Here is a 22,566-nt window from a genome sequence, read left to right as displayed (position 1 = left end):
GTGTTAATTGTTTCCAGTATGTGGCAGTGTTTAAGACCCAAATGTATTAAAAATAGCCATGGTCTAATGAAGATGTGGCAGTCAGGCATTTGTTAGGGGACCGATTTTTGCAAACGACTACAGAAACAACAGCTGACCATGAGTTGGGCCTCACTAATGACGAGGGCAGAACTCAACAAGGGAGATGTGATACAGCAAGGTCTGAACTCATCAGTTCAGTAAGATTAGGAGTTGAATTTGGATGACTTCCCACTATTGATTGGTGGGGACTGATGATCAGATCTAATTTATGCAGCTTCTGGAGACTTGATGTCAGTCTGGAAATCTGTTGAGGTCTTGATAACCAGCCAAGCAAGTCTTGCAATCTGCAGTCCTATTATTTCCTTCTCTTGCATTCCATAATGGAAAAGATAAATCCTCTTTTTTTAATTAGAGCAAAAGCAAAGTAAAGCTTCCTTATCTCATTATCCTGCCATTCTGGTTAGAAAAACCCTTAGAGACAAACTAGAAGGTGTTAGTTTGTTCTGTTTCTGTTATGGTTGTTTGCTTTTATTGTGTCCAGTATTTCTTTTTGATAAGAACCATATTTACCATATGTACTTACTGTACTGCTTTTTCAACTTAACTGTTTGTGGTTCATTTAAGTTGCTAAGAGAAAAAGATGCTATGCTTTTTTATGTTATTATTGTGGACATTACATAGCTACACATGTACAGTCCAGTCTTATCCCTCTTTGTCAAACTTAACAGGTTCAGTTTGGTTGACATGAAGTCAGAGAGGTGTTGATTAATCTCTATGGTGTTTTTTGACTCTATGGTAATGTTACATTAGTGTTGTTTCCATGTTTTATACATCCCTGTTTGCATATGTGAGGTGTGCAGACTACATTACAAACAGAGCAATACACATCAATGTAATGCAATGCAATGTCACCTCTTATTGCAGGGCTGTTGCTTCTGGCTTGTATTTATTTGCACTGGTTGTTGTACGTAATAAGTGTGGTTGGTTCCATCATTGTAACTGTGTTGGTCCATCTCTCCCCCATACAGTCATGCTTGTGTAATTCGTGGACAAGTAGTGACCTCCGATGGAACACCACTAGTTGGAGTCAACATCAGTTTCATCAGCAACCCGTCCTATGGTTACACAATTACCAGGCAGGATGGAAGGTAAGAGCCCTCTTCTTTATACCAACACATACACACACACACACACACACACACACACACACACTGACACATAGACACAGAAACAAGGAATGCAAATGCTAACTGCTACCTAAATAAGTGGTACAGAGATGTGACAATGATATTTATATTATTGTCAAATACTGTTGTTTAGCTGAGCTGAATTCTAATGATGGCAGGAAATAAAAAAAAACACAGTTGCCACTGCAAACTGTGCCTCCATTGATCTGCTTTGTGCTTTCATTTGGTCCAATTTCGGCGTTCTCGGCTCAATTCCCAAAGAAATCAAACAAAGCCCTTCTGGTACACTCATAAGTTATGCTTCAGTAGCAGCAGGGGAGGGGAAAGAATAAAATATGCCAATTCAAAGCAGCTCACTGGGGCTATGAAACATGCAGATGGACAGTATTTATTTGACAATGGAGGATTTGGGGAATTAAGTGAGACATTTAAGTTTAGGCCGCAGACGTGCAATTAATTTGTTTTGCATCTTTCTCCTCTCTTGTTGCAGCTTAATGATATTGCATTTTCTGTGGATATCATGGGTGAAAAAAAATAATCCTTACCCTAACCTATTTATATAGTTTTAAAACCGCATCCCTAAAATAACACTTGCTAAATGCACTAATTGACATAAATCATTAAAATTCTTCCTCAGACAATTCCACATTCTGTGTTTTCTACCTCTGCCAAAAACCTTGTAACCCTGTCAATAAACTCATCATCTAGCTTCTTGTTGATTCATTACAATACCAATAGAAGCCTTCTGGAGAGAGATAAATTGTTGTGGTGAAGTGTTCTAAAAAAAAAAAAAAAACAAGTGGGGAAGAAGTCTGAGCTCGCTGTGTGGCTTTCTTTGAGCCACTCTGTGCCAGCTGCTTTGGCACCAAGAGAGTTTCTCAGAGAAATGGAGACAAAAACCTCAGACTGGTTTCACTGTTTCTTGAAATCAAAGAGAAACACCTGAGAGAAAAACTTTGGGTAATATTGTCTCCATAGCTTTTTTACTCAGTACACTTTTTGGATCAGATTGCACACACATACAGTACGCACTCAACCTCCAATCCCCTGTATCTCTCATAGTAGTCAGTGTTAGTACGGCTTTGTGGCAAACCAAGCCCCTCTATCACAGCACAGCACGAATTGGTGTTTGCTCTCCAAGCCCCACTTCCTCCTGACACTTTTATCAGTCACTCACACTCTAAAGGCCCACATTTTTGCCGCCGGTTTGATCTTGATCATTCCAGCTTCTGCTCATTCCTTCCATCTTCTTGTCAGTCTCCTCTTCTTCCTAGTTTTACAAAAAATCTCTCATCTCCAACTCATCTTCATCTTCCACTTATTTCATCTGCTCTCCATCCCCTCATGCTCTTCCTCCTCTAATCTCACACTGCCCTTAAGCCTTTCCTTTCTGGGCACTACTCTTTTACTTATTTCCTGTGCTTTTTTTTTTTTTTTTTGAGCCCAGGTCTCATGTCCTTTCCACTGCACTGGCTTCCTTCATCTCTTTCCTTTTCCCATTTATGCGTGTCCCATTTTTCTTATGCATCACTCACTTTTTTCCTTTGCAAAACTCTATACTCTTTTCTCCCTTCCAGCATATGTGTAAACACTACTCCATCTCCCAGGTTCCCCTGTAAACATGCCCAGTCTCCTGCAACTCCCCTGCAATCACTGTAAACACGCTCAGTGCAGCGTGAAATCAGAAATGCACCTGTTCAGCCACTTAGAAATAGGAAAGCTGTCTCAACTCATTTTTATGATGTGTTCTTTATTGTCTAAGGGCTTAGTTTTTTAAATTACCTTTTCCACTATCTTGAAAAGTTTTCTAGCCTAAACAAAAGAGGTTAGTTTAGTTTCTTTACAGCTGTGTAGCCATTTTCTGACTGGCTGAGCATTGAGACAGACCCATTCCCTTTTATGCTTTTCTCCAATAATGAGTAAATGTTGGCATGGATCTCAGCTTATTACATTATTAAGTGCTTGGAAGACCTCTATAGGAGGCACAATATATATGGGAAATCCAGTATACACTTGATGACATTGCATTTTGGTTTTTTGGCCCAAGACTGTATAATGGGGACATTTCACATGCGCTTATTACTATTAAAACAAAAAGTATTTTGATTATTTTGTTTATATTTTTGCCCTCGTGTTCGTCCATTTCAATCATACATGAAGTGCCTACCACCTATCATCTGCAGGATACAGCCCTTATTCATTCTTACTAACTTTTACTGTGTCCATGATTCACTTTAATACCACCCAGTTCATTATAGATATACATTGGCTGAGAAATGATGATTATGTATAATTTGTATGAGGCAGTCTAAGTTCATTGGCAGGGTTAACTCTCGATGCATTCCCTGAGGGCACAAGCAAGTAAGGCTGTTGGAGGTAGCTTAATAAGTTTTGTCACATGGCTTAAGGCTGTTGTCATGACTGATAACAGCCAGTGAATCCCATCATCGATTGGCCACGTTGCCCATGGGTATCTGTCCAGAAGTGTTTTGAGCATGCATAGCCTGAGCCAGCCAGGTGTCATGCAGACTGACTGGCTACAGCTGCACTGCTAGTGACGGATCACGGCAGCACAAGGTTAGCGCTATCAGAGCCGCCATCAGCTCTGCAGCCTCCGCACTGCTGGACAAACTCACTTTACTCACACCCAGCCAAGGGCAAAACACCAAGGGCGGAACAAACCTTTGTTTATCGCCACAGCCAATGAGATGTTCACCCTCAAGGGAAGTTAGACCGAGCAGCTTCTTTATATAGGAGCGTAAACCAAGAGGGAGCTTACCTAGTTTGCAGGGCACTATTTGGACCTGCTTCTTTACCTGTAATTTGGAAAAGATTCTCCTTGTGTGACGATGGAGCCCTGTCCCAGGAGCCTGCAGGTGACCAGGTGCTAATTGGCTCTTAGAGAGATGTGACAAGAGCTGCAGAAGTCCAGTGCAGGTGCAGACATGCTGTTGTCACCATGCAGCAGTTAGAGGTGATGAAATCGCCCAAGCTCCTGTTTACTGAGACCCACTCAGGTCAGTCCAGAGGCAGAGGCCCTTTAATGCAACACTAGATGGGATTGCATTGCAGGGCTTTTAGACTGATGCTGGAGTGGACAGCCTTCGTCTAAGGGATCGATAGAGAAGTGGCGGCTGCCTCCATCCTGCAGCACAAATCTCTCTCACATATAAATGTGAGCACAGGAGCAGTAGATCACACACGCACTCACACACAGGGGTGAAGCAGTTATGTGTGAACTCAAAGCATCCATCTACCATTTTCTTCAAATAAAATCCACAGATTGTGACATTAATTAAGATATGTGCCACTAAGATTGTGATCAAAGCATCCTCTTGGATATTCAGCCTGTGTGTGCCTGAAAGATAATGCTAAATAATGAAACAGCATCCTTTCTTAGCTTCATTTACTAAAACAAATTAAAAAGAATTTATTATTGTTTGATCTATTATAACAACACTTAATTAAAAAATGTTGATAATATTCACAGCAAATCTTGGCACAGTTAAATCCTCAGCACACTACAGATTACATGCAGTATTTATGTATTTAGGTGAAATATATGTATATATTTTGTCATTCATCCTCTCTGAAATTATATATGACTGTGTTCCAGTTTTGACTTGGTGACCAATGGGGGCATAGCCATAGCCCTGCACTTTGAGCGCGCTCCATTCATCACCCAGGAGCACACTCTCTGGTTGCCATGGGGACGCTTCTTTGTCATGGATACCATCGTCATGCGGCATGAGGAGAATGACATCCCTAGCTGTGACCTCAGCAGCTTTACCAGGCCTAGCCCTGTGGTGTCCCCAGCTCCACTCACCGCATTTGCTGGCTCCTGCTCTGAAAGGGGGACCATCGTGCCCGAAATCCAGGTGATCCTCACTGCCCTGCAGGTTGTGAACTACACGGGTCTCTCCTCCAAATGATTCATGCCACACATCTGGGAGAGACTATGAAGACTATTCATCAAGTACAAGTGTAATAGTAACTCTGGCTCAGGGCAGTCCTGTGATTTTATCTCTCTAGTGTAATTGGTCTCTGGAACTTGGGCGATTTACAATGTGCATTGTACTGTCTCACTACAGAGTGATGATGATTACCTGGCACGCAGAAAACAGCTTTGACATTTTTAATTTCTCCTGGGTTGCAGGCTCCCAGGTTAAGCATACAATCACCACTAGAAAGGATATGCTTTTATATTTTATGACCGTATATAGTTTGGTATCTGTCTACATGTGTATGTGTCTTGTTGCTACAAGCACACACTTGTATGGGCTTGAGTGTACAGCTGAATGTGTGGCAACTGTATGTCTAGCAGACATCTCTGTGCCCTTCTCTAATTACTTTGTCTCCCAGTTTGCTTCACAAGATTTATGGCATATCAGTGAATTTAGTATGCAGTGCAGGCTATTTATAGCAGCCTTGCTTTTGCTATTACTTGAGCTGTAAGCGCACTATACAAGAACATCATCCAAATGATATTTGTCCATATTAAAGGGATTTCTGACCAGTTAACCAGGCATAGCTACACTCTGTGAACATTTATAAAGAAACAGATCATAAGTGACATGTCCTCTGAGCAGTGTTGCTTTGGGTAGTTGCTTTAATTGTCAATTTGTTCTGTACTGTGGAGACAGGCGACAAGAGGTGACTTAATTAGAGCAGGGAGGAGGTGGTCAACCAAACCTGTGCTACCCCCCCACCCCCGATCCTAAATGTGAACACTGTTCAATGTCTGAGTGCTGACCTACTATTGTATTATTGAGAGGTTACATGTTTGACCCCACTTGAAATTACCTCAGGCTTTAACGTTGTCTTTTACTAAACTTGTTTTCATATTATCACACTGTTCAAGCTCTGAGCCCAAGGGCACTCTTGTGATGCCATTTTCATATGGATTGCAGGGAGGGCTATTGTCCTCATGAAGGACCTGCTATTATTAAATCAGTTATGAAAAATACTCACTGGGGTACATAATGAAGAAATCCTTCCTTCGGTTTCTGTCTAATGAATGAGTATAATTGTCCTCTAATTGATGTTTCTAATCTTCCCTTGGGTCCATGTATTTGGTTGGGGACAAGCTATGAAGAATAGGTTATAGTGGCCATTAAAAAAATGACAAATTTACAGCTTGTGTGAAAAAACACAACCTGTTATTCCTCGTACCATAAACCCTGTAGAAAATAATATTTAACCAGTTTGCTATTTACAGCTTACATCAGCTAGCTTAAAAATGTACGTTGTCTTCCTGATATTAATAAGCTTTGTTTTTTGTCCACAGTCCCTGCAGGAGGAAGTACCTATACCAGGGACAGATATGAAACTGGCCTATTTAAGCAGCAGGACCCCAGGTTACAAGTCAATACTAAGGGTGACCCTCACCCACTCCACAATCCCTTTCAACTTGATGAAGGTTCACCTCATGGTGGCTGTGGAAGGCAGGCTGTTCAGAAAGTGGTTTCCTGCGGCCCCCAACCTCGCGTATGACTTTGTGTGGGACAAGGCTGACGTCTACAGCCAGAAGGTCTATGGCTTGTCTGAAGCTTTTGGTAAGTGAGGAAGTATATATTGTGTATAATGCGTATTTTCACTTATTTCATCCAGAACCCATTTGGTTGACTGATGCTTGCTTCATCTTTTCTTCTTTCTCCAGTATCTGTGGGTTTTGAGTATGAGTCATGTCCAGACCTTATTCTGTGGGAGAAGAGGACTGCTGTTCTACAGGGCTACGAAACCACAGCCTCCAAACTTGGAGGATGGACTGTAGACAAGCACCATGCTTTAAATATCCAGAGTGGTGAGTCAGCTCCTAATTTCTTTTTAAATTCCTATTCTCAGCCAGTTCATTCATGCATTAAAACACCTACTTAAAGGTAATTTTATACTGCAAGAAATCTTCATTTGAACTTATTTAATCCATCAAATTTTAAAACTAGCACAGTGAGACAAATACATTTGTACATTTGTTCCAGTGCAGTTGTATTTTCTGGAATTTTCTAAGAATTTGTTTTGGCATAATGCAGACAACTACTTTATATTAATATCAGGAAAATAACACATGTAACAACACTTAATTGATTTAATTTAGATTTGTAAACAAACTCACTTAACGAGCAGGTTTATTATACTTGTTTTAAATCTCAAAGGATTCAATAACTGATTTTGAGATTTGTTAAGATGGAAACATTTTTGTGGTGCAAGCCTCAAGTTTTCCATTCCTTAATGCATTTTATACACCTCATTCAGAATGTGTGCGAGTGCAGATAAGTACCACCATGTCCAACCAGTGACGTAAATTGATGCTTTTAGGGTAACATTGAATTGTCCTCCCTGTCTGTAGCCTTTTAGGCTTTTTCAATAAAGCAGTGTCATGTAGCCCCAGATAGATCTGACTTTTTGTATTACCGCTGTCCATTTTTAGGTGAGGGGGGTCAATTTTCTTATTGCCAGCAAATTACTCCTGAAAGGCAGGGGGAGGAATGAAGAGAGAAAAACTTTGGGCAGCTACTGTCACTAGCTCAGTTTCACAGTCTGTGTGTATTTGTAAGGGCTCATCAGAGGAGATGAGGCATATTTATATGAAAACTGCTCAGGAAGGTGGCACTTTGATCTGTCACACTAAGCCTGCTGAGTCTGAATATGCTGTCCGGAAGAGGGAGAGAGCTGCTACATGCTGCATGCCTACTCACCTCTACTGCTAGTACATCCACCCCACCCCCACTTTGGCACATCCATGTCTTGTTCATGCCCAGCATTTTTAGAATCATCCCTAATTTAATTGCTATCAGTCTGTTACTCCCAGCAGCAGCAGTCCCTAAGATTAAATCATGTCCCAGGGAAGGAATGCTTGGCTGATCTTTTCTGATAGACCAAATGCTGTGCTGCTCAAAGAACTCAGGTCACAAAGTACAATCAGAGGCAGAAAAACTACTGCAGACATGCAGATGCTGAATTTCAAATAAGATTACATTGATTGGGCAGCAGGAACATCTTTACATTTACATATCTGAACATTTTCCAAAAGTAGATTGGCAATACTGATGGAAATATGGTGTGTATGTGTATGTATGTGTATGTGTGTGTGTGTGTGTGTGTGTGTGTGGGTGCATACCTGAACGCCTGCACATGAACTGTACTCATGCTCCTCTATATTTATTCATGCACAAGCCTGTGGAGGTAGAAAGGCAGGCACAATGCCATTTTTAATTGGGGCAGTCAATTTTTTGTGATTATGCTCGTGTGGCAATTTTCTATCTCCAAGAGATTCCACTCGTGCCAAGAGCTTTTTGGTTGTGATGTGACATCTTGCCTGTGTTTCCATCAGCCAGGTCCACCTCTCAAACACGGGCGCACAGAACAGTTTTCATGGCTTAAATAGGTGGAGATGCACACACACGGACACACGCACACACACACACACACACACACACACCTGTTCAAAATCACATTGGATTCTCGTGTGTGTTGACTTCCACTTAATTTTAAATTTGTCATCTTTTATACATTTTAAACTGCATTAGGCAATCAGGAGGAGCCAGGGACTTGCAGCATCAGAGCATTGTTATCCATCCAGCAGAAACAGGGCAACATGCAGTAATCATCCTATTTTATTCACAAAGCCCTCTGTGCATCTCAACACACCAGACTGCAAAGCTGTTCTCTACAGATTCCAAATTGATTTGCAAATCTCTGGAAGTGTAGATGGCAGAACCAGGATGAGTCTTGAGCGGCTTCAGAAATTAAGCAACATTTTTTATTCAAGTAAAACTCCAAACAGTATTTCCTCTGTATAATTAAAAAAGAATTTCTGTTGTGTAAACAAGATAAATGTGGAGCTATTAGCTAATAAATTGATGTAAATTGTATAAAGAGTTTGCAGAAGCTGAATTAATACATGCATGTAAGCATAACTAAATATGACTAATAGGGTGCAACCTTTGTAGGCACTGGTAAAAAAAGTATACTTTCAACAGTTTATAGCTGTTAAAACATTTTTTATATTTTCATAGTTGTATGCTAACTAACATGAATGTCATTTTTGTAAATGAATTGTAAAATAGGTTTCTGCACATCATTACACTTGGACAGGATTTTTAGTGCCTGTGAAAATGTAAATTCAACTTGAAAGGAGACATCATCTTCCTTTGGTAACATATTTTTGATGCTGTATATTCATTATTGGGCTGCTGTATAATTACACCTCTAAGAAGTTTTTTTTTTCTTGGGAGATGCTGGCCTGGATTTATTTCCCAGCTCAATAGGAAACACTCTGCTGCTTTCGATGATGATTAGAAAACTGCCTGTTGTTCAAGTCCAACTCTTACCAAAACTGCAAAAAATTAGCCATAACCAGTTAACCAAGCCAAGTCTGCAATTGGGTTTTTGCTTGCATTCAATTTGAAGAAAATAGAGTCCACAGTCTCCAAACTGCTCAACCAAAACAGGTTGCAGGTGTTACTTGTTTCCTTCCTGTGCCCTCATCAGGTATTCTTCACATGGGGAATGGGGAGAACGTCTTCATATCCCAGCAGCCACCTGTAATCGGCAGTGTGATGGGGAACGGGCGCCGGCGCAGCATCTCCTGCCCCAGCTGCAATGGCCTCGCTGATGGAAACAAGCTGCTGGCCCCCGTGGCTCTGGCTTGTGGCTCAGATGGAAGTCTGTATGTGGGGGACTTCAACTATGTGAGGAGGATTTTCACCACGGGGAATGTCACCAGCGTCCTGGAGCTCAGGTAACAGAGGAGTAGCAGCGTACTAACATTCACTCAGAAGCAGGAGCTCAGATGGGCTTGCACACAGGTCATAAACCACTGAGGTCGATTGAGATAGACAGAAATGCCCCAAAGGCCCAGGATTGATGGTCCTGCCTCTCTCATCCACCTGTATCAGCTGGAGTTTGGCCCTGATAGAAGCTGAAGAGGATGTAATGGGGTCTTAACAGAAGAGTTTGGTGGAGAAGATTAATTTCTCTGTCCGTGTCAGCAAAGACAGTTCTGAGTGGATAAGAAAACTAATGTTTTGTCATGACTCTCTTTTAATTAATTCTACTCACTAACAACTAACATTTCCTCTGCTTTCTCTTCCTCTCTCATTTTCTGCTGCATTTGTCAAACTGACAGAAACAAAGACTTCAGGCATAGGTAAGCTGCACAGCATTTTAAATTAATATAAGAAATGGTACAGTCCTCAGACTTGATGTCAAAATGACCTTTTGAGCCTGTTTCAGACACCCACTTGTGAGCTAGAAGATCCTATCTGAAAATACTGACTCATAATTTTCACCCTTGCTTAAAGCTGTAGATTTAGTGGTTTATTAATGCGGAGAGTAGTGTGTTTGCAGCTGTATGCGTGATTGCAAAGAGAGAATGCAGCTAATTGTTGACTCAGTAGTGGCTGCACTTTTCCTCAGGGTTTTTAACAGGCGTCAAATTACATTGTCTGATATACAACAATTGATGTAATAGCCTCAAACGTGTTAAGTATTGAGTAAATCTAATATTATGCTTTTTAATATATCCCTTTAATTAATATGCTTGCAATCTGTCAAGGAATCTCATCATTATCAGTGGGATATAGAACATGCATTGCATTGCCAGTTTATTAGGTACACCTTGCTACAATCCACCTTGTTGCAATCCAGCACAGCCGCACTGCAAGAAATCCAACCTTTTTGACATGCATCATCATCAGTTTCTGTTGGCAGTGTCAGAGAAATGTTAATGTTATTCTATAGCCATCAGGAGACTGTAGTTTATGGTGTTTTTTCAACTGAATTATACTGAAAAGTAAAAGGTGCCCTAAATAATGGTTTGTCACAGAATAAAATCAACACCTTCCTGACAGTGTCAACAGAAAAACTGAATATGATGAAGTTTCATAAAGGCTTTATGTACAAAGCTAGGTGACCCTCCTGAAATAGCGACTCAGTGTAGATTTTATCAGTGGCTTACGATACAGAGACCTAATTTTTCATGGCAGGAGGCAGTGAGGGGAATCTCTGTCTGCTGTCTTTAGATACCATGTCTCAGGAAAAGGGCTACTGATTGATTTTCTATCAGAGGGTCATGACTTCAGCAGGGGAACATGTAGTCCAAGTGAGGATGAAAAGACTAGTGATGCTGGTCACTGGCCTCTATTTTCAAGAATGGCCACATTAACAAAACACTCAGGAGCTCTCTATTGCTTTTTCTGTCTCTTTAACTATCTGTTCTCAGTCTTTACATCTCAAATGCCTTTGCTCAGTACGCTCATGTACTCTAACTTATACAACCCATATACACATTCACTCTGTTTGCTAGAGCAAGACTAGAGAAACGTCAAAGCTCTGTCTCCTTGGCCTCAGTACTCCAAACGCATTTGCATATTAAAAAGGAGATTTATCCTGGAAAACACAGCATGTGTCTGTATAAAACGGGTGGCTGCCTCCTGTTCATGTGTGAGCTAGCGATAGTGCTGGGTGGTGGGTGATCTCACTGCTATGTTAGTTGACCCCCCTACTAAAGATGTCCCCATCCACTCCAACCACACTCCCTCCATTGCCACGCCAGCATGCAGCAAAATCCAATTATCTTCCACAAACTAGATGTTGTCAGTGAATATACTGTAGATGGAGGATATGGCCATAGCTCAAGGTCAGGGAATAACGCCTTATAGTTTCAAACACTATGGGGGTCCAGAACTGTTCTACATGCAACTAGGAGCTGATAAGGTATCAGCCGATTGCACATGGCAGATAGAATACAAAGCAGAATCCAGTTATTGAGACTTGCAACTGATCTACTCTAAGACAGCAGTAGTTTTCCTAAGCCAGCCGCCTGTACCTGGAATGTACTATAAACCAACATATCAGTCAACTTGGTCTCTGGCCTGATTGTGACATGTGCGCCTGAGGTTTGCTGCCGTGTGCTGTCATCACTGATTCACTGAAGGTCAATTGTCATTTAAAATTATGTACTGGAGTTGACAATTCCACAGACCCACTGGTCTTGTGATCTTGTATTATAAAAATATAAGCTTTGGCACCATCATGTCGACCACAAGCTCGAAAAAAAAAACCCTCAAGGTTATAGTTGAAATTCTGTCTTAATCCACTTTGAATGACATCCTGCTGACAGGTTTCTACATAATGCTTATCAGGTCTGGCAGAACTGTGTTGTATCCTGCCCTGATAACTCCGGTCATCTTTAAGGTGGCACTAACCACAAAATTGCTAATTCCTTGTCAAAAACTCAAAAATGCTCAATTTGCAATGATGAAATGTACAACTGGAAAAAACTGCAAATTGTTACATATGAAAAAGCTGAAACCAGCAAATATTTAGGTTGACATGTTTAAATAATTAATCGATTTGTTAGATTAGCCAAATTGTTGTTGATGCAATTTCAGACAATCAGTTAATCATCTAATATGTATGAAGATGAAAGAGATCAGTCAACTGTTTTTCATGCGAGTGAGAACTGTAGAGAATTGACCTTTATACCATTTGTGCCATGTACTGTATTTACAGGAGCATTGAAAAGCTTGTAAAATCAAAAAAGGATCAGTCCTGCTGAGAGCCTCTCGTATCCAGAAGTATATACGCTGCCTTTGGGCTCGTCATCCTTTGATTTTCCAGCAGAAGCTCATGTGTTTATTAGAAGCAAGCAGAGATTTTTATTGGAAATAATCCTCTCTGTCACTCTGTTTGTACTACTATGGATTTGCCTACAGTTATCTTTGTTTTCTCTGCTTTCTGACACCTATCCTGACTGGAGTATGCCAGTAGATTGCATGCATCCTGCCACAGCAGTATTGGCTATATTTGGTTCTTTTGTCTGAGTGTTGGGTTGGGCAACCTCCTGTGGATGTGAGGGATTACTTTGTTGACTGGGTTGGGAGTTTAATGGGATATTTCTCTGTGCTGGAATCTCTGCCTGATGGATGCATAATGTGTTTGGATTGCAGTACATTTGTGTTTCTCTAAAAAAAAGTCCCAAGGGAAACAGAAAACACACTTGTTTGTACTTCTAGCAATAACCAGGCTGCAGCTACAGTATAGGAACTGTGGTTTCATGTTGTTGTTTTCAGATGATACCACAGAGATTTATTGGGTCAGGGATGGGGTAGTAATTAGGATCTCTGTCAAAGAATCCAATGTACCCCAGTGACTGAATCCCACTAGACCCTCATTTCTCTTTGTCTTCCTAAATATGTATCCCTGTCAACTTTACTATTTTTCAACGATTTGAACGAAGGTAGAGATCTGTATTCATATATTTACACGGTATTTTCACATGTTCACATGTCTACTGTGTATATGTCTCTCACATATATTCCTTGAGTGGAGTATCCATCTCTTTTGACAGCAGAGATTTTGAACTAAGCTGACTGTATTGTAGATGAATTCTAAGCCCCACCATTTTGTCATGTTTAATCTCATTCTATTTTTCTTTTTCCATGTCCATGGTTTAAACTGTAATTGTGCCCAATTGACTTGTTAAATGGCTTTTGAATCCATTTTAATTGTATTACACAATGTTTCATATTGAAAGCACTGTAGCCCTCACAGCTTTATTGACCAGAGCGTCTTCCTCTCTTTTCCCTTCTCTCAGCAACAGCCCTGCTCATAAGTACTACCTGGCCACCAGTCCAGTGAACGGTGCTGTGTACCTTTCAGACACCAGCAGCAGGAAGGTGTTCAAGGTGAAATCCCTGAATGTTGTGAAAGATGTGGCCAAGAATCTGGAGCTGGTGGCAGGCACTGGCGACCAGTGTCTCCCATACGATGACACTCGCTGCGGGGATGGAGGAAAGGCTGTTGAGGCCACTCTCACCAACCCCAGAGGTAATAAATGGATGTTATCATAATCAATGTAGCGTGTAGTCAGTTAGGGTCTTTTATTTTTTCTCTTTTCTTTTAAAATAGACTAGATTGCTGCATTGTTGAAGACAGTGGTCCCAGGGGCTAGATCAATTTATTCTTCAGCTTTCACACATTCATGTCTCTTCTCTTCTCCCTTTCACTATATACATGTAGCTCACTAGCTTCAGTTATTTTAAAACTGAATGTAATTTTTAAAGCGTGCCTTTCCACGTGTTTTTCTTATTCATGTTGCTTTCATATTTGGATGATGCATGAGTCATTAGATCACATGCTTACTTGTTGTCCTCCACTGGGATGAAATTGTGATTCATATATACTGAAATAAGGCCCCAGTCCCTTTGAAGTATGCAACATATATAGTCCAAGTTTGCATTCACGTAGAGCATTTTGCTCTGACTGCTGTAGACTAGATCTTCATAGGTGCTTAAATATTGTTTGTCAGAGCCTGATGTAATAAAAAACATGGAGTGCATAGCTAAATTTAGTATCCTCAGCTTCATTGCTGCTCGAGGCTAAGAGAGCAAAAGAGAAAGAGATGGCATTGATGAAATTTTAGTGGTAATTGAATCAATGCCTACAGTACTATTCATCCATTTTGATGTTTCTATTGTTCTCCATTATTGATTAGATAAATCAATTGTAGCATTAGTTTTCATTGCCATGATTAGTCCTTAATTTCATCGTAGCAAATAGCCTTAAATTGTCATTTAGTGGTGCTCTGTCCTCACATTAAGTCACAGACAAACAAAAGAACTGATGGATATTTTATCTGCAGGCATTACAGTGGATAAGTACGGTGTAATCTTCTTTGTGGATGGGACCATGATTCGCAGAATTGATCAGAATGGTATCATCTCAACTCTTCTGGGCTTCAATGACCTGACCTCTGCCCGACCTCTCAGCTGTGATGCTGTGATGGACATCTCTCAGGTACACCTCTGACCTACGCAGCCCGCATGTGTTTTCCTGTCTCTCGACCTACTCCAGTGTCCTTGTCTGGCCTGATCTCCTGGATGCTTTCGTCTCCATGAGAGCTTTTGTTTCAGTAGCTTGAAACTGTTAGCCTGGGTCCAGTAGCCATCAGTTTAGTTATTATACCCATTTGTTTATTGGCTGCATGATGCCAGTTTTTAGATTCATGGGACTTGCAAAGGATACAAAGGAAGACAGTTAGAGCTTACAGGCATTTAGCACTCTGTTGGGACTCCACTGCCAATTTTCAGACTGAATGCCGTTTTCCTGTGTTCACTTGAGCCCATGTCAGTAAAGATTCTGTACCTGTCATGAATGATAAAGGCTGATGACTGAAATAGTTTACGTTTTCAGATCTTTTTTATCCCACAAGAGGAAATTTCTTTTGCAGAAATGTAGCAAAAAAACATGAAAATACAATATGACAGTAGAATACCTGAAAAAGTGAAAACACTATGCATATAATCCAAATTACAACAATAAGTCCAAGTGATGTAAAAAACTAAAAATAAGAAGAAAGACAAAGTTCTAGTCTGTGCAGTTAACTAAGAGGCAGCTTGGGGTATATTTGAATAATGTGTTTACTCCATGTAGAATATATTAAAGTTTTAACACGTTGTACCTAATTTTTGCAAAACCTGCACCTCTGACCATCGAGTAGGATGTTAAATTCATTAAATTAAGGATGGTGTGGATTCACTGAGATGGATTTCACTAGTCCACAAGATTATGAATTCAGGAAAGCAGCTCCAAACACAGCTGTGCCAGCCTGCTGATTTACAAAATTTAAATCATCTTATGGTTAACAAGCAAATACAAATAAAAAATGAAAATGAGCAGTTAATTGGACTCAGTCCAAACTGGGGGAACCCAGAGGAACTGGAATAAACATAACAGCACCAGAGTAAAGAGCCAGACTGAAACCAGAGGTGGAATTGTAGTCCACTATAGAGTTTTTATGTCTGCATCAAGTGACCACACATCCCCAAATGCAGAGGGCCGATGACCTATAGCTGTAGGGGGATGATAAGGATGACCTATAACCTTACTCTCTCTAGATTCTTACACACACGTTCAGTGATGCACGCAAACCCATGTATGCATACACACACATACATAGGCACTCATATGTACCAGACTGCTACACCAGACAGGACACATCCCCCAGGCAAGGACACTGCACTGAGGTCACATCACTCTCTAGTGCAGTGACCCCGCTTTTGAGGTGACGAGACAGACTTTTTGCATATTTCAGCTGCCATTGCATGGCTGTGTTTTCCTCACATTATAATTTTCATCCTAACTTGTTAGAGTTTTTTTTCTGCCATAATTGACAAAGCAGCAATTTATAATCCAAACTTCACTTATGTAGTGTATGTGTTGTGTGTTGTCTACAAGATCTATAATTGTTTTAGTTTGACTCCTGTGAAAAGAGCATTCATGGGCTTTAATGATAAGATTTGATTGATGTCTCAGCCCTGCTGCATGTGCATGCACTAGTTTGTTTCTTGCTCCATCGTGTATGTTATTGAGTACAATTATCAAACAGGTCCTGAGGGGTCTGAGATGCCAGTGGAGAGAGGCTTTTTGTGTGTGTGAAATAATGTATTCAGTGGAGGGAGCAAAGCCTCCAGCTGCCCATTTCCAGCCCCAGAGGGAACTCCATCCCCCCCACAACCCCTGCTTGCACAAACACAAGCGCCTATAGATGCTCACCATCCCAATTCCACAGCAGAGCAGACACAGGGAGACTGTCTGCAGCTCCACAACGATGACAAATCACACAAGCACTGCCAGAGACACTCAGACAGTAAAAAGCATCCATTAAAAATTCATACAGACGGGTGACAAATTAAAGGAAAAACCAACATAAAGTGTCTTATTAATGTGTTGAACTACCACAAGCCACCAGAACAGCTTTAATCAGCCCTAGCATCGGTCTCTGGACTGAACTGATGGGATGAACATCGTTCTTCCAGAGGATATTCCCTCATTTGGTATTTTGATGATGGTGGTGGGGAGTTAACATGGAAGAGACCACTCCCATTTGGAAATGTTTCATAGGATAAAGGTGATCACTCAAAACAACTTGATATTGATTTCCAGCGACCCTACCCAGACAAATGGAGTCAAACCATGCCAGCAAAATGCCTCCTGCGCCATAATAGAGCCACCAGATCCTCTCACTGTCGGGGTAAAGCTTCAGGCCTGTACCATTCTCTTGTTGAACACCACACATGCACTCACCCACCTGATGACTCATCTGACCATATCACTTTTTCCAATTTCTCTGTAGACTAGTGTCTATGGTTTTTGCACCACTGAACTCTTAAATGTACATTCATCTCTGTAATGAGAGGTTTATGCACTGCAGCCCTACTATAATATCCCTCTCTATGTAATTGTCAACAGACTTTTCTTGCTCACACGTCCTGCATTGACATTCTGCTGCTCTTCTGTTTTTCCTTACATGTTTCACTTATGTACAAGCATCACAGTCATCAAATGTACTGTCAAGCACAATTTCTGACCCTATTTTCTGATGTTTTTCTCATAGCTCTTAATGCAGATGTCACTTTAGTCCTTTTGTTCCTATTAAAACACCAGCCAGTTGAGCGTCTTTGTGACTGAAGCTCCTGCCATCTGTGCCCCAACAATGAACCCTCTTTCAGAGTCTCTTATATCTTTTCTTCTTGGCATCTTGACACAAAATCAGAATCAGCTGGGCCTTATTAGCATGTTTATACATGTCACAGAGCATGATCGGATGTTAATTGATTAATTGTACTATGCATTGCACCTATGTATGTATGTAAGAATCTGCATTTGTTATGTTTCTTCACCCATTTATTCAGGTTTTTCCTTTAATTTGTCATCCATCTGTAGCTTCCTACTTCAAACACTCCCCAACCCCTCACTTAGGACCAGAGATTCTTTGGGCAAGGCTCATCATAGTGGTCATTACTTTTGCTCTACGTCAGCTGGCTAAGGCAAAAAAAAAAATTGATGTCAAATATGTCTCTCACCTCTGATGGGGTCATTGTTTTCTTGCCATGCCATCTGTGCAGGAACCACACTGCGGCAAAATCACTCTTAATTCGATGTGCATCTCTAACCTTTCTTTCTTTGAACTTTTTTATTATCATTCAAAAGAGCAAGAGTTTGACCTCATTCAAGAATTTTAATTTGTTTATACCAAGGCCTTGATGCTTCAAAAATTTGTTCCATTTTCTGTTTCAAGTCTTGAAAATCTTCTCCATATCCCCTGCTGAGTTCAAACTCAAATAGAGGGAAACCATGTCTTAAAACAAGATCACTTAAACGTATTTCAAGGATGTTAGCAGCTTCAGAAAGCTTTATCAAGGCTCTGACTGTGACATTCAATTCAAATATAAGACGGACTTCAAATAATGACATATAACTCTTCTTCAGACAGACATCATGCTGGTCTGAGTGAAGAGATTGCTAATGGAAAATGTCATCATAGTTCTAATGCAAGTTCAAATATATTTAAAAATAGTTATGTGTTGCATTGTTGCAAATCCATGGTTCACTTTCTCAGCTGATGAGCGCATTTTGAGTTTTTTTGCTGGTGGCTGTGTCAGGCAGGCAATACTGACAGCTGCCCCATTGTATGAAGGGGAGGGTATGATCGGGTTACAGCATATGGGACAGCAGCTCGGGAAATATCCCCTCATCAGTCAGAGTGGCGTGAAAACCTCCTTACAGGCAGCTCCCACGAGCCACTCCACACTCTGTCTCATGAAATATTTAACCACCAGTGTTGACAAGAAATAGGTTTTAAGAAATTGAAAGTCTCCCCTTCATTTCCCAAGTAAATGCATTTTCAGCTCACTGAAAGACGACATGTATCCACTGCCAGTCTCCTGTTTGTTGTATGTGGCCAACGTTATGTAGTATTATATAAACCTCCTCCGTTTTGTGAAGGATGATGGGAGGTTTATGGGATGAGAGCTGTGTGTGATGCTCAAATCTGTTTTTCAATCAAAGGTGGACAAATGCTTTGCTTGTATGGAGTTACAGAGATTCAGTAACATGACCAATGCCGACAAACAGTCAAGTAATCATCTCCATAGACTCCCCTGTCGGTCAGTATTAATATCTAGAAAATTAAGAATGTGTGCAGTAGGAAAATAAAAGGCAAAACATGGCTTGATGTTACCTTTTAGCAAACTGCAACACTGTTTTCTGTTGAGTTTTATGTTTTGTGTGTCAGGACCCCTATATTTTGTGCTTTGTGCTTTGTGATGCAGAGAATCATGTCAAATGAGGTTAAATGTAATGAGTCAGCCTAGACTTCTTTCCACATGTATCAGCAGAAACCATTTCCCTTATTTTAACCATCAAGTTTTTGAATTCACAAGTCAAAAACCAGCATTTTTATTGAACAAGTTTGGGTGAATTCATTGTTTAACCGCACAGTAAGTTGGTAGATGTCCATTTCATGGCTAAAGCGCATCTATATTTACCTTTTTACTATAATACACACTCACTCACTCAATATGTTGCATGTCCTTTAGCTGTCCACTCACTTGGCTTACCTAAAGTGTTTTGTTTACAAAACACATCATTACAGAATATGATATGATGGTCAAGGTAACAATGTTTTTTAGGTTAATCTACACATGACCTGATGATCAGGAGACTTTGTCAGTTTTAGTGATAAAGATTTATGCAATCTGTGTTTCAAGGTCATTATGGCAAATTAGTCAACCTTAGTTACAAACTACATAAATTCATTCACCTTCCCATTTTCCAGATGTAGGACAAAGCATTCAAAACAAGTCTAAGGCTGTTCTTATCTAATAAGTGGCCTAAAATCTGAACCTGTCTTTGTATTATAGTCCAGGTTGTAATCAGTCTCTTTTGTTGGTGCTCCAAGGCTTCTATTGAAATATGGCACTTCATATTATGTTCCTAAGAGATCCCTCTGGTATCATAAGTGAGAGGGAGACCAGTAAATTGGATGAATCCAATCATTCCAATTTGTTAAAAGCCTGATACATTGTTAGCAGAACAATAAGTCATAATTTGGGAGGCCAGAGGCAGGCTAGACTTTCATTTGGTAAATGTGCTCCAGTTTCTTTTCAAGGACTCATGCAATCTCTTGTCATTACAAAATTAATAACCCAAAGCAAGGAAAAACACTGGCTCGGTAGAGGTGAATGATGCAGAAGCCCAGTCCTTAGGTGTCCAGAGTTCTCATGATCAATTGTAGTTGTAGTGTTTTTTCAGTTAATCTGATCATTTGAATGATCTTCCCTCTCTCTGCCCTTCCTCACAACTACTCTTATCATCTTTGATCTTAAATTTCATGTTTTTGTGTCTGTCCTTTTAACAGCACACCAGCCGTTCTTTTTCTCCCTATCGGATAATAAATCGTTTCAAAAAATGTTTTTCCTTCCAACGTACACTATGAGATAGCCCACCTTTTTCACAGCAGCCTATCTTTTTTGTAAGCAGTTTTCAACGATTCTTCCCTTGAGGGACTGTTTCCCTCTGATAAAGTGAAAAATGTGTGGATCAATAAGAGCATGGTCTGTTTTGTGACCTGAAGCTGATATTTGTGGTGTGTTTTTTCCTCATAGGTACGTCTTGAGTGGCCCACAGACCTGGCAGTGAGTCCCATGGACAACTCCCTGTATGTCTTGGACAACAATGTGGTACTCCAGATCTCGGAAAACCATCAAGTCCGTATTGTAGCAGGCAGGCCTATGCACTGCCAAGTGCCGGGGATTGATCATTTCCTCATGAGCAAAGTGGCTATCCATGCCACCCTGGAGTCCGCCAACGCCCTTGCTGTGTCCCACAATGGCATTTTGTACATTGCTGAGTCAGACGAAAAGAAAATAAACAGAGTACGACAGGTGTCCACCAATGGAGAGATTTCCCTGGTTGCAGGGGCACCAAGTGGCTGTGACTGTAAGAATGATGCCAACTGTGATTGCTACTCTGGAGATGAAGGCTATGCCAAGGATGCTAAGCTGAATGCACCCTCGTCCCTGGCAGTGTGTCCAGATGGAGAACTTTACATAGCAGATCTGGGCAACATTCGTATCCGCTATGTGCGTAAAAACAAGCCCTATCTGAATCCCCTCAGCATGTATGAGGTGTCCTCTCCCATTAATGATGAACTCTATCTGTTTGACTCTAACGGCAGCCACATTTTCACACAAAGTCTGACTACAGGAGACCACCTCTACAATTTGACCTACACTGGAGCAGGGGATCTGAGCAGCATTACTGATAAAAACAAGAATACAGTGATCATCCGACGAGACACAACAGGAATGCCTCTGTGGCTCATGGTCCCTGATGGACAGACCTTCTGGTTCACCATTGGCACCAACAACGCCCTTAAAACTGTCGCCGCCCAGGGTCAAGAACTAGCCGTAATGACCTACCATGGAAGCTCAGGACTTCTAGCAACTAAGACGAATGAAAATGGATGGACAACCTTCTTTGAGTAAGTCATTTAAAGAAACATTTGCACAACACCTTTATAATCCTTATAATCAGAGTCTGGATCCTACTTGAGCTGATTATAGATTAGGGCTTTACCCCAGAGAGCAACTAAATAGATCTGTTAAATCTCTTAAATCCAAAATAAAGTTTGTACAAAGTAATTCCTGGATGATCTGAACTGGAAGCTCTGTATCTGTGGTAGCACTAAATGCTAAGATGCTTTGGTGAGTGAATGTTTAGGGTTCTTTGACACCTGAGTTTATTGGCACATGAACTACTTTCGTATGCCTGGATGTCTGTGCCACTCAGAATACAAGACCTGTGGATGTATGGGTGTAATCCTATTTGCTGTTATCATACCAAATAGGATTACTGCACGATATGTTACTCATCTGCACCCTTGCTTGTAGTGACAGACTGCAGACCATCGCTTGTTTAGAGTCGTAAGGTACAGGAACAACATATATCTGCTGGCAAACACATTTTACCAGTGGGCCTGCAGCGAGACCAGGCAGAATATAAGCATAATAGATGAGCCAGAGGTACTCATTGATTGAGGCAAACCGCACATTGTGAGGGAACAGTTGAAAACACTCCCACATGCTGCAGCATTTGAGCTTAGGATTTCGTGTTCTTGTGACTTCAATGGTGCAATCTGTCCCTTAGCTTAATATACTGCACCAAGGGATACTGTGCTAACTGGATGTCAATCCAAAAAGTGTGATTAAGCAGATTGGCTGGTCAGACATCTGTTATACCTCGCTGGAGGAATATAACACTCTGACACATAATCAGACGCTGTGTTTAATCTGAGTAGACATTTATCACCTGTGTTTGATTTGGTTGTCATCTGAGACGGTTGTACTGAAAAAACGATGCAGCGAAAATGGCACCAATGCAGTCATGCATAGGCATTTCTCAAGGTAGAGTGAATTGCCTACGGCTTAAACAAATCCAGTGGGTGGTTGGAATTTCGAATTATTTCTCTTTGACTTTCTGTAAAATAGTTGCTGTTTTTATAAAGTCTGAG

The 22,566-nt window shown here is 40.8% G+C and overlaps 1 protein-coding gene across 10 annotated transcripts in view; it reads left to right on the top strand.

The window, feature by feature from the left end:
• The window catches only part of tenm4 (teneurin transmembrane protein 4), a 150,701-nt gene that overhangs the window by 105,774 nt on the left and 22,361 nt on the right, over nt 1–22,566 (top strand). For 7 of the 10 annotated variants that reach the window (XM_071496278.1, XM_071496274.1, XM_071496283.1 and 4 more), the window contains 9 exons: nt 1,050–1,169; nt 4,825–5,086; nt 6,496–6,763; nt 6,868–7,011; nt 9,699–9,948; nt 10,336–10,356; nt 13,807–14,039; nt 14,854–15,008; nt 20,660–21,537. In XM_071496278.1, the coding sequence (XP_071352379.1) occupies nt 1,050–1,169; nt 4,825–5,086; nt 6,496–6,763; nt 6,868–7,011; nt 9,699–9,948; nt 10,336–10,356; nt 13,807–14,039; nt 14,854–15,008; nt 20,660–21,537 (2,331 nt within the window). The remainder of the gene's footprint in view (nt 1–1,049; nt 1,170–4,824; nt 5,087–6,495; nt 6,764–6,867; nt 7,012–9,698; nt 9,949–10,335; nt 10,357–13,806; nt 14,040–14,853; nt 15,009–20,659; nt 21,538–22,566) is intronic. The other 3 variants (XM_071496275.1, XM_071496277.1, XM_071496284.1) reach the window with 1 other exon arrangement.

The sequence above is a fragment of the Trachinotus anak genome, unplaced genomic scaffold (assembly GCF_046630095.1).
Source record: "Trachinotus anak isolate AG129_WGS33_773 ecotype Australia unplaced genomic scaffold, CSIRO_AGI_Tana_v1 ptg000014l, whole genome shotgun sequence".
NCBI lineage: Eukaryota > Metazoa > Chordata > Actinopteri > Carangiformes > Carangidae > Trachinotus > Trachinotus anak.
The sequence above is the reverse complement of the archived record's forward strand: the minus strand, read 5'-3'. Positions and strand labels throughout refer to the sequence as shown.